The 16759-nt window shown below is 36.3% G+C and overlaps 1 protein-coding gene across 3 annotated transcripts; it reads left to right on the top strand.

Moving 5' to 3' along the window:
- The first annotated feature begins 660 nt into the window (after positions 1 to 660).
- On the top strand, positions 661 to 12726 carry dhrs7b (dehydrogenase/reductase (SDR family) member 7B). 3 transcript variants are annotated; one of them, XM_022672197.2, is made up of 7 exons: positions 661 to 738; positions 2655 to 2814; positions 3577 to 3692; positions 5502 to 5712; positions 7010 to 7102; positions 8522 to 8674; positions 10457 to 12726. In XM_022672197.2, exons 2-7 carry the CDS (start codon positions 2661 to 2663, stop codon positions 10660 to 10662), a joined length of 933 nt encoding a protein of 310 aa, XP_022527918.1. In that variant the 5' UTR covers positions 661 to 738; positions 2655 to 2660; the 3' UTR covers positions 10663 to 12726. The 3 variants fall into 3 exon arrangements, with proteins under 3 accessions (XP_022527918.1, XP_049323687.1, XP_022527920.1); XM_049467730.1 differs by lacking the exon at positions 661 to 738 and adding an exon at positions 1589 to 1607; XM_022672199.2 differs by lacking the exon at positions 661 to 738 and adding an exon at positions 1637 to 2553.
- The last annotated feature ends 4033 nt before the right edge of the window (positions 12727 to 16759 follow it).

A 16759-nucleotide genomic window follows, 5' to 3' on the forward strand; every position in this document is an offset into this window, starting at 1 on the left:
TGCACATAATACATGACATTTATATTGTATGATATTTAATACGTTAATCTTAAATTATTTGCTCAGTTTTTTTTACCAGTGAAAATATATACAAACAAAATTGTTTAAAATATTGCTCTCTGAAATATTAAAGTAATTTGATTGTATTTGTGTTGCATGCATTTTCAACCACGAAGCAGAAAATATGTTTCAGAATTTTTTTTTCAAGTAATTATTACATATATTATTATTTTGAAATAATATTTATTCATTTATATTTTCAACTAAAATATAGACTTGGATTTAGAGGGTTTAGTAGTAGTAATAATTATTATTATTAGTAATTATAGTATATATATAGTATATATAGAATTTGCCAAATTCTAGTTATTTAAAAAATATATTTGTAGAAATGTAAAAAATATTTGTTAAGTTTTTATTAGACAATTCGTAAAATAATAAAATTTTACACATACATTTTCACATACATTTACAATACATGACATTTATTTTGTATGGTATTTAATATATCTTGAATGGTTACGTTTTTTTTAATAATTAATAATTATTATTAACAATATTTTTACTATTGTTATTATTATTTAACTATTATTATTATTATTATTAGTAGTAGTAGTAGTAGTATTAGTATTATTATTATGTACCGAGTGTTTCCGGCCACCGGGTTTCTGATTGGCTGATAGCGGCCATGCGCGCTCGTGTCATTTCCGTGTTTGTACACATGGCTCCTGGTTTCCTGTAAGTAACCGCTTTAGCGGATTTTACAGTAAATAAATAAGAGTTAAAGCTGGGGCGGGTTCAGACAGATACGCGGGGCTGTAGCTGAGGCTGGAGCGCTGTAGCGGGTTTATACTCCTGTCCGCTGTGTTCACGGGCGGGTGACCCGGTTAGCAGCGCAGCTAACGGGAAACCTTCAGCCGCCGCTCGAGTCCTTCAGCTCTGCTGTGTAGAGATATAGCGTTATATATAACGGTAGCTAGCTGTTAGCTAGCCTATTTATCTGTGGAAATAACATGCGCTTTCCGAAGACAGATTTTCTAACTTTTTCGGTGTGTAAAACCGCCTCTAATGGATGTTGACGCCCTTCAAACTGGGCTACAGGATCTGGTCACGCCTCAGAGTTCAGCCTATGCACTACAGAGTCCCTGTGGTGACATAAAACAAATGTAAAGCAGTATTAATAACAGTTAATGGGTGGACACTACTTATTAAGATGGAACTAGATAATTAGGTTGAGTATTATTTATATGGCCTGTGGCCCCACGCCTTAATGAGTAGTGACCATGCATGGGATCTTACGGAGCCCCTAATGTGACGTTATGTTAAAAAATAAATAAAGAGTGGCCTTAACTTATTAAGTTCTGGAAACTAGATTCTACGGTGGCCGAGAAAGCCCAGCGCAGTGCAAATTGAAAAGCTCTGCAAAAGCACAAAACACATCCATCAAAATTACAACACAGGCGCAGCAAATAGAAAAACGCGCTGCAAATAGAACCACAACACAACGAAAGTGAGTCACAACACAACGGAATTTTCCCGGGGGACCTTAAAAGATGCTGTACCAGCTGTGTACAAAGGACAATAAGTGGCAAACAAGCTTCTGAAAAGTAAGTTATGTTTATTACCTGTGATTACCACGGTTGTGTGCATATTATTAAAAGTTCTGCTTCACAAAACGCCTTGTTTGCCACTTATTGTCCTTTGTACACATAGTGAAGTCCGAGACGTTACTGAAGACGCAGCTTAGCTGGTACAGTATCTTTTAAGGTCCCCCGGGAAAATTCCGTTGTGTTGTGACTCACTTCCGTTGTGTTGTGGTTCTATTTGCAGCGCGTTTTTCTAGTTGCAGCGCGTTTTTCTATTTGCTGCGCCTGTGTTGTAATTTTGATGGATGTGTTTTGTGCTTTTGCAGCGCTTTTCAATTTGCACTGCGTTGGGCTTTCTCGGCCACCGTAAGATTCTAATGTGTGGCCATGACTTATTATGGGGTGTGAACGAGATCCTGGAGGGCCAAAGTTCAGAAACCTAACTGCTGCTTAACAAGTTAACTTTAAAATAAAGTTACAGTTTTAAATATAAGCTACAGTCATGTTTGAAACTTTTTTTTCTAAATTTCTGAATTAATTTACTGGGAAAATTACATATTACATGTGGTGTGAGTGAGAAGCTCTGTCTGACAATCTATCTTTCTATGACAATGTAATAGTGTAATCTCTGTACACAATGACTGAATTATTTTCTTATTATTTAGATTTTAATGAAAAGAGGCCACGTGAGTCTCTCTTTGCAACATATACGATGAAGCTTCCTTGACATAAATTGTTTCAGACAATGCTTCTCCTCCCTAAGATGTAATTCACTTAGCAGGATATCTGGGAAATCTAGTCTGTCCAGTAGGATGAGAGGACTGGGAGATTCCAATTGGACAGTGCAAGTGTTTGGCTTAAATTGTCCAGCTTAATTGTGAAATCCTGCTTTGTGAAATTCCACTCAATGCCTGATGTGTCCGTCTGTGTGTGTGTCGGGGGAAGAGGAAGAGAGCAGTAAAAGAAGGTCAGAGTGCATTATGTTAATATGCGGACATTGGAGTTATAGATAACACAGTTGGGTGAGTAATAATCTCTATATATATGTGTGTGCGCGTGTGTGTGCAGAGGAGAATGGAACGCTTAACAGGAGCTGGTGTGGTGCCGCTGGCTGTAGGTGCAGTTGGGCTACTGATCTTATTGAAGTTGATCAGAAGAGCGAGAGGCAGGCAGATCCTACAGGATAAAGTCGTGGTCATCACGGGAGCCAGTTCAGGCTTGGGAAAAGGTAATGAGCATCTTATATATCCACCAGATTCCCTACTACGGTCTGGGTCATTTTACAAACTTACAGCTCTAACAGATATGGACAATATATATCATAGTATCAAATGCATTTGTTCATTTTACCTTGTAAGTTTCAGAATTCTCTAATATTAAAGCAGCATTCTGTGAGAACTGGTATTTCTTGCTTCTGGGCTTTGACCCACTAGAGGATATCATTTACACATGCATGTCTGGACAAGCTGAGAGATACAGAACTGTATATTACAGGATTTTACACAAAAATCCTAATGGCTATTTTTTAATGATCCTCTGTGTCCTGCTTATTTTAGTGTTTTCTTGCTCTAACATACCCACTTAAACTCAAAAAGGGCTTCTCAAAGAGCCAAATAATTAAATCAAGTGCAATGAAGCAGTGATGGAGCACAGAAATGTGCTGGGCAGGCAGGTAGACCTCCAGGACCAAGTTCAAGAACCACAGCTCTAGACCTTCATTAGTATTTACTTTTTAGAGGGATGTCAACAAAACCTGCTGATTTAACTACTAGAGTTCACCATGATTGCTGTTGTCAAATCCACAGGTCCTGAAGTGCTTCTTTGTTCCTGGTTATTGTATCGTTTCCTGCTTTAACATGCCAATTTTATCTTTACTAGGGGCTTCTTAATGCTTTGAAGAGTTAAATCAGAGAACTGCATTACTAGTACAGTAATAATAAAATTACTCAGCTGTTTAATTACTCATATTCACGTGTTTGTGTTTCCACAGAATGTGCACGAGTGTTCCATGCTGCAGGGGCGAGGCTTATTCTGTGTGGACGAGACCAGAAAAGACTGCAGGAGGTCGTTCAGGAGTTAAGGACCGTGACAGATGGTCAGAAAAAGGTACACACACCCACCCACACACACACACACACATATATACACATACACACATATACAGTTCCAATCAAAATTTTGAACACACCTTAAATTCAGTAGTTTTTCATAATTTTAAAAAGTTCTGCATTGTGGATTAATATTAAAGTCATCCAAACTATGACAAAAACATATGGAATTATTTAGTAAACAAAAAATAAAATAAAAATATAGCCGCAAGCGGCAATCATCGGGTTCAAGCACCAACTTGCACAATGGTGCCTACTGGAGCATTGAATGGTGATGTGTAAGAAGGTCTAATATGATTGGAGATGCCCTGTCACATTTAGAAATTATCAAGTTTTTCACCTGTTATTAATGTTGAGTAATGTCAAGTTATTCTTAATCTAGTTCTGTATTAAATGGCGCTTCATCAGAGTGATATTGTACAGAGGTCTTTAACATTGTGAGATTACAGCAAATACTGCAGAGTTACAGCAATTTAGGTTAGAAATTCCAAGGACGCACAGATTGCTTGATGCCTGGAGAGTATTGTATGTGAAATTTTCACAAATGTTTTTAATGAACATTTACCTAGAGACTCTACAGTGTGCAGCAAGACTGAAATGGAGGTGATAGGCCAAATATCCAGAGAGTAGTTTCAATATAGCTATTTTCAAACAATTAGCAATTATGAATGAACAAAGCACTTTTTAAACATAGTTGTATTGAGAAATTTGTCAGAGCCACTGTACTAAATATGGCAAAAACAATTAGATGTCAAAATAGTACAGCATGATTGATATATACTCGTTTTTTTGGAACAGCGCCCCCCAGTGGGCGGATTGTTTCAGCACTTTGCAGGTCACTACAGTGTCTCCACCTGAACATAACTGCCAAATATCATCCAGATTGGGCAACATTCAGCCTGCCAAAATGTCTGCTGAATGCTGATTGGCTGATGGTGTTCAGCCATGTTGATTGATTAAGTTGCCCTTTGAACATCCTTTAGAGGCTGTATGATAGATTCTGCATGCAAAGTTTCAACTTGCTAGGTTGCACGGTTGCTGAGAAACAGTGCTCCAAATTTACCTCTTGAAGTGAATGGGGCATATATCCGGAAGGACTAATTTGCATATGGCGGCCATATTGTTTACATATTTCAACTTTTTCTTAATGAATATTGAAGCGCATGCTCTCACGAGTGTTTTGATACCAAACATGCCAGGATTGGTCAAAATTCCTAGGACTAGTTTGCAAAAGTAGGTTTTGCATATTATGCAAATTAGCACAAAATCTATATAGACGGAAGTGCATGGTCCAAATTGGAAAGTTGTTGGTATTGACCCAAGGAATCCATCAAAAAAAGAATTTTGAATGTAGGTCTTATGGTTTTTGAGTTATTGAGAAAATTGTGAAAAATGAATTTCCTTGTTTATAGCGCCACCACTTGACCAATCGGTGCCATTTTTGTTGTCCACCGAGATGCACTGATCCTACATCTACCTACTAAGTTTCATTTCTCTATGACTTACGGTTTAGGCTGCACAACTGTTTTTACAGGAGAAAAAGAATAATAATAATAAGAAGAAGAAGAAGAAGAAGAAGAAGAAGAAGAAAAATCTTAGCAAAAACAATAGGGTTCTACGCACCTTCGGTGCTTGAACCCTAATAAACCATAATATGTTTTAGATTCTTCAAAGTAGCCCATCTTGCTTCGATGGCATGCTTTGCACATCTTTTTGCTAAACATGATGTGCCACAATAAATAACAATTCAAAAATCACATTTGTTTGAATTGCTCTCATCTGAGTGTCTCTCTATGTTTTTGGTCAGACTTACACACCTTGCACAGTCACCTTTGACCTCTCAAACACGGACACAGTTGCCCGGGCGGCAGTGGAGATTCTGAAATGCCACGGTCATGTGGATGTCCTCATTAACAATGCAGGCATTAGTTACCGAGGCAACATCCTGGACACCCATGTTTCTGTGCAGAGGGATGTCATGGAGACCAACTATTTTGGCCCTGTTGCCCTCACTCAAGGTACGTTATATGGACAAGAGTACACTTGGGACACTTGTACATTCATTGTTTCTTGTAAAATCAATGATATTAAAGAGTTTACTGGAGTGATTGTCTCTATTGTCAACAATAGCAACTTAGAATAATAAAAATACATTCAAAAGAAGGAGTGTCCACAAACTTTTGGACATATAGTGTAACAGTACCAGAGGGTTGGAACAATAGTCTTAACAGGTATTCCCTCAGTTAATGTCTTTATGACAATAGTGGCCTACAGTTGAGATCTGGTGACTGGGAAGACATAGCATATGCTTTACATAATTTTGATACTTATTTATCTGTAATGCCTTATGCCATTTGGATGGAACCAATCACACCCATCAGTTTAGAAATTATATACAGCTCTGGAACAAAACAAGGACTACCACTTCAGTTTCTGAATCAGTTTCTCAGATTTTGCTATTTATAGGTATATGTTTGAGTAAAATGAACATTGTTGTTTTATTCTAAAAACTACTAGACTACATTTCTCCCAAATTCCAAATAAAAACATTGTCATTTAGAGCATTTATTTGCAGAAAATGAGAAATGGCTAAAAGAAAAAAAAGATGCTGAGCTTTCAGACCTCAAATAATGCAAAGAAAACAAGTTCATATTATAAAGTATTAAGGGTTCAGAAATCAATATTTGGTAGAATAACTGGTTTTTAATCACAGTTTTCATGCACCTTGGCATGTTCTCCTCCACCAGTCATACACACTGCTTTTTGGATAACTTTGTGCCACTCCTGGTGCAAAGTTTCAAGCAGTTCAGCTTGGTTTGATGCTTGTAATCATCCATCCTCCTCTTTATTATATTCCAGTGGTTTTTAATTTGGAAAAATCAAAGAAACTCATTATTTTTAAGTGGTCTCTTATGTTTTTTTCAGCGCTGTATATACTAAGATAAAGTCGATCAATCAGAAAAAATACAGTATGTATTGATTTGCAGTGACTTTTTTTCCTTCTAAGAGACAAGTGGAACTCAACCATGAAATCACAACCATGCAACCACACACACACACACTGCATAACACAACCACCAGACCTCCTCACTGTAGGGGTTAAGCATTCAGCCCTGTACTGTTTATGCAACACATGGATGACTCATGATGGATCACTCAGATCACACCCTGTAGACCATTATCTGTGGTTGTTGTCTGTAATTTGTCGCTCAACTATCTGTGTAATGATATACTGTATAATAATAATAAAAAAGTTGTGGCAGGTTTTACATGCAGGAAAAATATTCCTCACAGATTTTTCACTTCTTCTTTTAGCCATTCTTCCCTCTATGGTGGGAAGGGGCAGTGGACACATAGTGGCTATCAGCAGTGTGCAGGGAAAGATTGCCATTCCTTACAGATCAGCTTGTGAGTATACACAGACATACACATTTGCTTGTATGTGCGGATGAATGATGAGAGTTTGGTGCATGAAACTGACTAGGGTGATCAAAAATTAATTGTAACTCTTACCAAGTTATTTTAGCCCTTTTTTGTTTAATCCTGTTCATACTTTGCTTACTGTGTGTGGGCCAGATAATATAGTTGACTGATTTAGAATCATACATTAATCTTAATCGAGGTAAAATGTTTAGGTCATATCACCCTACACTAGAAGTGACTTGCACTAGAGACCAACCTTGAAAATCTCAATCGTCTGCAAAAAAACACATTTGGCATTACTTTAATCAACATGTTTATATGAAAATTATATTATATATATATATATTATATATATATATATATATATATATATATATATATATATATATATATATATATTAAACTTTAAACAGCTCCATTTTAAAATTATGTCACCGTAAGTCGACTAACAAGCAAGAATGTATAGGTAGGGTAGGGGAATAGTAGGATAGGCAAAATGAATTCTTTGAAAATTAAAGAGATATTTTATCGCACCCAAAGAAGTATCTCAAGGTACTGTGTGTGTATAAACAGTGTTTTTAAATAAAATATCTGTACCCTTTCCAAGTTCTCACTACCTAGTTGTAAATTGTGTCCGTGCCACCAGAATTCTACCACTGAAGTATGGAGTTACTTCGAAAATGTTAATGGTGTAAAAATAGTGGGGTTTTTGTTTGGTTTGGGCAACGCTATGCTTCTATCACTAGCATTCTAAGCCTTTTTGGAGCATCGGCTAAAGCACTACATTTCGTAATGCTGGTGGAGAATGGAGGTGGGCGATTTGACAAACAGTTTCAACTTATCATGTTTCACTACACCCCAAATCCATTTCACACAGGATTTTCCTTGAAATAGGGCTGTAAAATTCCAATCCTCAAAACTGTTACAAAAAAATCTTGACCTGTTATAGCAAAATCCATTTGAAGATAAATGCAAGTTACTTTGGGGGAATATTGTAGCAAGGCTAAAATCTAAAAGCTACAACTAGCCAAAGGGATGAAGTACAGTTTATAGGCAAGTCAGAGGGACGTCAGTAAAGCTAATTGGATGCTTGGTTAAAACTGAGGAATTACGTTGTTATTTTTGTCCTAACAGCTATGTTTTGCCAAGTTATCCTAGGCAAGGTTAGGGTATGCTAGGCTATGCTGCTGTGTAAAAATTGTTAAAATAAGAAATGTACAAGTTTTACACTCATTATTGTGTAGTCAGGGCTAAAAGGGCACAGCTTATTTCACCCTGCAGCTGCCACCCTGTGCCACCAGTTTAGCTGTGCCCGTGGAAAGGGCAGCTCTATTGAGGCATGTTTTGGTCACTTACAAATTGTTAATAATGCATCCATGGAAATTCTTTTTGTATTGTGTCCAGATGCTGCGTCCAAGCATGCGACCCAGGCCTATTTTGACTGCCTTCGAGCAGAGGTGGAAAGGTTCGGCTTACAGGTGTCAGTCATCAGTCCTGGATACATTAGAACCAACCTGTCACTCAACGCTGTTACTGGAGATGGGTCCAAATATGGTGGTAAGAGAAGAGATGCAAGCAGGATGCAAGTAGCAATAAAAGTCCAGTACAGGTTACAAAATACAGTATTAAAATGTAATCTTTCCAAAAGAGGGGGAGGGGATTAAATTTTCTTTCAAAGGCAAAAAAGTGCTGAATATTAATCTACACAGGTTTCTCTCATAAAAAAACTGTTTATTTGTATGAATAATGCACTTCTATTTATTTACAGTAAGCTTAGAATTCCAGGATTTTGTCCAAGGGTGAGCGCTAGCCTGGTTAGCAACCCTGGCCGGCCCTGGTTATCAGCGTTTTCCTTCTCTCTCTTCTCTCTCTTCTCTCCTCCCCATTCTCTCTTTCTCTCTCTAATGCTGTGTTGTTTGTGTGTTGTATGTTTTTCAAGAGGCTGTGCCTCTTGCCAGGCTGCCATTGTAAAAAAGAAGTTCTTAATGATTTGCCTGGTAAAATAAAGGTTTAAATAAAAAATCAGCGTTAGCCAGCCGCAGTTAGTGCTAGCAGCTAGCGGTTCTACCCATGTAGCTTGTTTTACCACGGTAAACATGCGGACAACTGTCCGACATACTCACCTCTGAACGGCATAATAACTAGCTCTGCAGTAAGCGGCTGATACTGCTCCAGCCTCGGTGCTGGAGATTCTTTACTAAAACTCCTGTACAAAGCTGTGCTTCAGCGGAGTGGCTTTACTGCTGCTTACAGCCTGAATGTAGAATTTATACATAAGGCGCACCATCTCTCCCTGTTCAGAAAAAAAAAAGCTTTACAGTAGATTTTGGAGCATTGCTGTAAAAATTTGATTGCATTTAATGACGAGAGTGTTGAATGATCACCACCCCACCCCATCCCTAACGGTTCAACTTCTTCCAAACTTACTGGATGGAGCTATATGTGAAAAGTAAAGACAAATGAGTAAAACGATTCCCAATTTTTGAGAAAGCAATTCAAGGCTCAGCTCCAACTCTTTGAATACCACCAAGCCTTACTCCTGCATCAGCTGTTAAAATTCAGAGACCCTCTTTTAAAGGCACACCCCCTTCTTAACATAGATATCTCAGGAAGACAGAGGCCCCTCTAGTGGCTGGAGTGGAGTGTGTATTGCAGAAGTGTAGAAGTGTCTTAAATGAATGCACTCAACCAATTCCTAACAGTACTGTACTGTAGGGACTGCCCTTATACTCTGTTAATGACAGGTTCAATGACATTAATAAATACAGTTTATGCAACTGCACGTGATCAGCTTCAGTTTTACAAATATACATTTAAATAATAGTTACATCTGTTACAGCTTTTAACACTTGTGTAATTACTTAAGTCAAAACTAAATCTAAACCTTTTTTTTTTGGTCGTATGTGACAGATGTTTTATCTGTAAGGTAGTGTGAAAAGCAAGTGGCAGTAAACAAACAAATCTGACACTTTTAAGTTAGAACTTCCTTATGACATATTGAAATACAATATGTATACAATATACACCATTCAACGTGCCTCAGTTTAAACAGCCAAATTCACACTCAGGACAAAGGGAAATGTGGATGTGATGTCTTCCAGAGTCTCTTGTCTATTTGCAGACACTTTGTGGACAGTTAAACTGATACAGGTGTTTGAATTCTGGCATGTCATTATCCTTTTGGATTATAAATATGATTACACAACTGTCAGTCTCTTGAAAAACATTGAATTTTCTTTTAAAATCAATGTAGTTTTGCTTCTCAACTTGACTTTATTGCCTGCTGATGTATTTCTTTGTAACACACTTGCTTTATTGTTCCCTTTTGCTCTTTTAAAGTGATGGACAAGACAACGGCAACTGGATGGGATCCAACAAAGGTGGCTCATGCTGTTTTAAAAGCTGTCCATTACAGACAAAAAGACATTCTTTTGGCTGGACCTCTGCCCACTCTTGCTGTCTACCTCCGCACTCTTTGGCCTGCCGCCTTCTTCAGAGTGATGGCCTCTCGTGCCAAGAAAGAACAAAGACTAAAAGAACAGTAAAAAATAGACATAGCTATTAAAACCAGACAGAGAGAGATTTCTTCTGTGGAGTGTAATGAATTAAATTTTGTATGTGTAGTGGGTGTTTGGTAGAAGCATTTTTACTGTATGATGTTCCAAAAAACCTTGCAGGACCTGCAGAGTTTGTATTTTTAATATGTTCGAAAGTGATGTATGTCTGATAGAAACCATGTGAAAACTGAACAGTATTGAAGGTAAGATGCAAAGCTTCACTAATTGCTGAAATAATGTTACCTCTTTGGCAAATTAGTGGCCTGAGCCCTGTTCAGTTTTTGCCCCTTTACCCATTCTATCTCTTTACTGTTTCCATTGTGATTAATTACTCTCACTCAGCAATGAATAGGAACATTGTGGCAATTCTGGGTAGGGCATCCACTTACTCACAAAGCCACATGAATTCTCTGTGATATGGATTACACAGGAAACATTCCTTTGATTTTATGATGACATAATTGCATCAGTAAATTCCTGCTGATAATTTTTTTTCTCCACTGTACCACACCTTTAAATGGGTTTCTACTGTATTCAGTTAATTCATATTGACCACTGGAGAACACCGATAGCAGTGCCATGTTAATGAAATGAACATGGTTTTAGAACACGTTTGCTATCATGGTCCTGGCATCCCCATACTTCACACATTTAGGCTATGTTTTGGGCTATATACAGTAGTATGAAAAAGTTTGGGCACCTCCTTTATAAATCAATGGTTGTTTGGATCAGCAATTTCAGTTGAATATATCACATAGCAGACGAACACAGTGATATCTGAGAAGTGAAATGAAGTTTATAGGATATACAAAAAACAAATTTAATTGGTTTAATACCTTTAGCACTAATTATTGTAACACAAAATTTTGTTTGGTAACCTCATTGGCCCTTTACCTACATACACAGGTGAATCAAATTATGGACTATTGCAAGTTTTTCACCTCTTCTCATCCACCATAAATATTGCAACAGTAGGCAGAGGCTGCAGCATTTGAGGTGGAAAAGAAAAAATAAAATTAAACGAAACAAAAGTTAATAAAAAGCTAATTTTAGCTCCCCAACACAAATTTAAGTTTGTTTCAATTAACAAATACACAAGCTAAGTTCAGGCTTTAGCATCGCTAAATGTTTAAATGATCATAATTTATAGTCAAAAAAATACAGATAAAATTATACAGTGACAGAATTTACTAAACATTTTAACAAACATGTCTATTTTGATATTCCTCATATACCAGACTTAGCCATGCAGTTTGAATAATGCTAATATCACTAAAGAGAGGCTATAGGTTTCTATTACTGGTTTGTTTGCTAATTCATAGCTAACTAGCTACATTAGCCATGTAGCTCCAGTGCTAACCTGAAACAGTAAATTCTGGGAACAGAGAAAAATTTCTGAACCACTTTTTAAACCAAATAAACCAATTTATAAAATTCTACAGATTTTATGTGAAAAAGCTGTTTTAACGAATCAATTTTACCTTGTTTTCTGCTGGTGGAGCAGCTATTTCAGCCACCACAGTCTTTCACTTGGCAGGAAAGCTCTGTGATATTTGAGATCTTTATTTAGTGTTGTTACCACACTGTTTCTACTCCAATACATCCACTGACTGCTTCAGCCTGTTGTTTATTTCTGCTCTGTACTAGCTACCTATTATCACTTCACTACGCTAAATATGTTCCCTGAGAGATTAAAATGGGGAGAACAAAGCTTGTGTTCACATTACCAAGCTGAAGTATATATATTTGAGTTGTTTGGACATGTCTAATTCAATCTTCCCAATTGGATTTGAGGCACTTTGGCTATGTTTACATTACCAGGCCGAAGTGACTCAAATATTTTTTTTTCAGGGCTGTGTGGACATGTCAAATTCAAGTATTTATTAAAAATAGTGCATCACTCACTCTGTAGAAAAAAATAGACTTATTTATTTCATTAAAAACTTGACCCTTCAAAAGACTGGACTCCTCTAAAAGCTCTTGCAGATTAATTTGTTCATTATTGTTTTTTGGTTGCACATCATAATAAATAATAAATGGTTTGTTGAATCACCTTTTTCTTGCTCTTGATATATTAAAAAATATTGCTCCAAATATTTAACAAAAAAAATAATCCGTTCACATTACCAGTCTAAAATCTGACTTTTTGCCTCAATAACATTTTCCAGATTTTAGATTTCATATGTGGTCCTAGACTGGATACATATCTGATTTTTGTTGTTGGTGACTGTGGTGATAACCAGGAAAACTGCATTGGAAAACAGAAAATTAAAGGATCCATAAAGGGACACACATGGTCAACAACAATGCTCAAAGCCTGAGACACTGAATCAATCATTTGATCTTTTCTAGGCTGTGTGAACATGTATAATTCAACATCTTTTCAAGTAGGTTTTTACTCACTTTGGTTATGTTCCAAGCTGCAGTGACTTAAATATGTTTTTTTTTTTTTTTTTTTTTTTTTTTGTTAATCTTAATAAGATACATACCTGATTTTTTCACGGCTATGTGGACATGCAAAACCCGAAAATTTTCCTAATAGTCACATGTGCTCCTAGACTCAACATGTATCCGATTTGTGGAAATGCAACAGTAATGTGAACAGCCAGATCTTGGACAGATACATTCATATTACAGACATATACAGGCCAAGTATATTTATAAATATGGACAATTAGAAGAGACAAATCGTAGCACTTCATAGATTGGATTTTTATCAGTTTTTGTACATGCAACATAAATGTGAAGCGTCAAATCAGATTTGAAATGATTTTTTTTTTCACATGCACTTAGCTCAGTTTTCATCAGTATGCACCAGTTACGGACAGAGGTCACATGCACGTTTTATGATGTTTTAGGGACCAAATCATTCCTATTACAGACAGGTACAGATCAGTTACTTTTAAGAATCTGAACCTTTACAAAAAAAATGATTACTGATGCTCATAATGTGAATGCAGCCAAAAGAAACAGAAGCTCTAGATTCTGAATACATTTATCAATTCTCCACTAATATAGAGAAAGACCTAATTTCTTTAAACATCATTTTGAATAAGACTTATTGTATTGAGTTTTTATTGCATTTAGTTTAAGTTTGCTGTTCACACACAAGTGTAATAACTGTTATTCCCAACTCCATAAAAGAACCATAGACAGAATGGCTTTCAGTAGAGGAAGCTCAATAATAATACACTTATGCATCTGCTCTCCACTCTACAGCATCCTGTAAAGACTGGAAGAGCTCAGTGAAGTATTGATTGATTAAAACAGCACACTAATAAAGTGAGTACTTTCAGTCCATATTTCTTTTCATTAGGTTTGCCATTACATGTGGCTTGTGGTCCAGTCAGCTGGTACGGTGCTCTCCTCTCCTGACATTTGAATAAACACCCAGTGCTATAAACTACCCCATAAAAGGTTCTCTTGAAAACATTCGTACACAGCCAAGGTACTAACTGGTAATTTATAAGGTGAGTAGCTCTGGATTTCAGGAGGAATGTATTGTCACTTTAGCCGCAATCCACCCACAAAACCCCCAGTTGTTTAGACTATGGGCTCTTTCGCCCAACATGGTGCAACTAGGCTTCTGCCTTAGGCTGTGAATTAGTACAGATTTAATCCTTATTCTAAGGGCCAAAGTTTGAACAGATGAAAATGAAGCACATTTGTATTTGCATTTGGAAAGTTCTCCTCCATATATCCTGTATTTTATTGTAGATATTTCTCTTTTTATATATGGTCTCCATTCATAACATTTTTGTTTGCTGTACCAAACAATTTTTTAATGAATATTTTTTCCAACATGTTTTTTTTTTTAATTTCAGCTTCATACCAAACAACTTTTCAAGAGTCTTGCTAGATTAGCAGTACACTTCACCTTGCACATTTAATGTATAACGCTTAGGGGTGGTAATCACAAAGCCTTTTTTGATACAATATTATCAAGATACGTTGCCCCTGTTAACATCATTACGATGCTGTGACATTGTACAACAATTCTCTAGACTTCCAGACTTAAACACTGCTTATAACTGTAGCTTAAACAAATTACACCAATTCACATACAGCTCTGGAACAAAAAATAAAAGATCAGTTTTTAAAATTATGAGTTTTTTTTTTTTAATTTACCAAATTGAAAACCTCTGGAATATAATCAAGAGGAAGATGGATGATCACAAGCAATCAAACCAAGCTGAGAACTGTGATTAAAAACCTGAACTCTTTATGATGATGAACTTGTTTTTTGCATTATTTGAGGTCTGAAAGCTCTGCGTCTTTTTTGTCATTTCAGCCATTTCTCATTTTCTGCAAGTAAATGCTCTAAATGACAATATTTTTATTTTGAATTTGGGAGAACTGTTGTTTGTAGTTTATAGAATAAAACATATATATATATATAAATAGCAAAATCAGAGAAACTGATTCAGAAACTGAAGTGGTCTCTTAATTTTTTTCAGAGCTGTATATATACTTTCAAAAACATTCTCCAAGATGGAAATTTCTGGAATGTTGAGCTTTTCTTGTAGCCAGGGAAAATTAAGATTTATGAAATTGCAGATTGTTCCTTGATTTCAGTTGTCTACATATGAATAAATTTAAATCTGTTTTATACTAATATATAATATATATTAAAGGTAAAACTGTAATTTGGTAACTTGCATAGTCCACTACCTTGGGAGTAAAGTTTAAATCCCCTACAGGGCTTGCATGCTCATGTAAACATTTTTGCCTCAGTGTGGAGGGGAATATTTTCAAAAATAGAGGGAAGGAAATGTCTGTTTTTAAAGATATCCAGATATGTGTGGACAGAGCCTTAGTTTTTAATATACTGATTGAATGGACTGGTGAGTGAGAGAACTAAATAAATAAAACTTATACCAAAAAAGATTCTGAATATTCTCAGGTTCTCAGATTAAATAACCTTCACCGTCTTGCTGATGTATGTTTATATTGTGTCTCAATGTTTAAAAGACACCCGACATTAGTTTGGGTTTACATGATCTTATTCTGTGAGAGTACTGGCTAGTTGCAAAGCAGAAATCTGATTATCCAAGTTCATGTAAACACATTGATTGGATTACTAACAAACTCCATTGTTCCCATTGTAAAATGCATTGAAAACATACTCATTATCATGAAAACAGAATTTACTACTCTGACCTCAGACTCTGTTCTGAGAATATGACCTGTGGTTTAAAACACCTCCGCAAATGTAGGCCCCAAACTTAACTAGCGACAGATGGCCTGTTAGCATTGTTTCATTAAATAGCACCATTTTTTTAGACATAAACAGCTCCACAAGGTTTACACCCCAGAGTAAAGTCAGCTTACAGAGTCAGCATTTTACTCAAACAATGGGTTTTACCCCTCTGAAGCATTACACCCCCTCCCACACACACACAAACTCAACAAACAGCATGTATGATGTGGAAGTGCAAACTAACCAGCTTGTGCAGTTATGTATGGGTCTCAAATAGGCCGTTAATATGAATGAGGCTGTATGTTGACCTTGTGTAAAAACTGGGTGTTTATTTTGTTAATGTTTTATTTATTTAGGGTAGTTACACCTTAATTTCCAATTCTTGTACTTATAAAAAGCTCATTCGTCTTTAAAAGTAATCACATCAGCGTCAAAAGTATTCACATTAATTTCTCAGGTAGAAGAATTAAGCTTAAGCTTTTTACTCAAGTAAAAGTGTAAAGGAACTGGTTACTGGATATTTAAAAGTATAAAAGTAAATGTAATGTGAGGGGAAAAAGTGCCATTGAGGACAAAATCTTAGGTCATGCCAGAGGGTCCTATAGTGCACTGCCCTGCTCCCCAAAACATATAACTATAATGTTATATTAAAATGTTAATGTTGATAAATTTGGGATGCACTAGGCTCTCTGTTTCAGCTCCATATTGGCTTAATTGGGACATTTCGCTCAAGTTCTTTTAAGTCTATGTCACGGATCATTTTCATACTAGACTACATATATCTTGCTGGAGTGTGGGTGTGTGACGTGTGCAGGTTTGATGGATCACGTATAAACCAATAGGGTGTAGGAATATACTTCTCAACCAATCACAATCAAATTTATT

The sequence above is a fragment of the Astyanax mexicanus genome, chromosome 19, assembly GCF_023375975.1.
Source record: "Astyanax mexicanus isolate ESR-SI-001 chromosome 19, AstMex3_surface, whole genome shotgun sequence".
NCBI classification, from domain to species: Eukaryota; Metazoa; Chordata; class Actinopteri; order Characiformes; family Acestrorhamphidae; genus Astyanax; species Astyanax mexicanus.

Coding starts and splice junctions, on each gene's coding strand:
- dhrs7b (XM_022672197.2), top strand. CDS start 2,661: ATGGAACGCTTAACAGGAGCTGGTGTGGTGCCGCTGGCTGTAGGTGCA. Junction 3,693..5,501: donor TGACAGATGGTCAGAAAAAG/GTACACACACCC, acceptor GTTTTTGGTCAG/ACTTACACACCTTGCACAGT. Junction 5,713..7,009: donor CCCTGTTGCCCTCACTCAAG/GTACGTTATATG, acceptor TTCTTCTTTTAG/CCATTCTTCCCTCTATGGTG.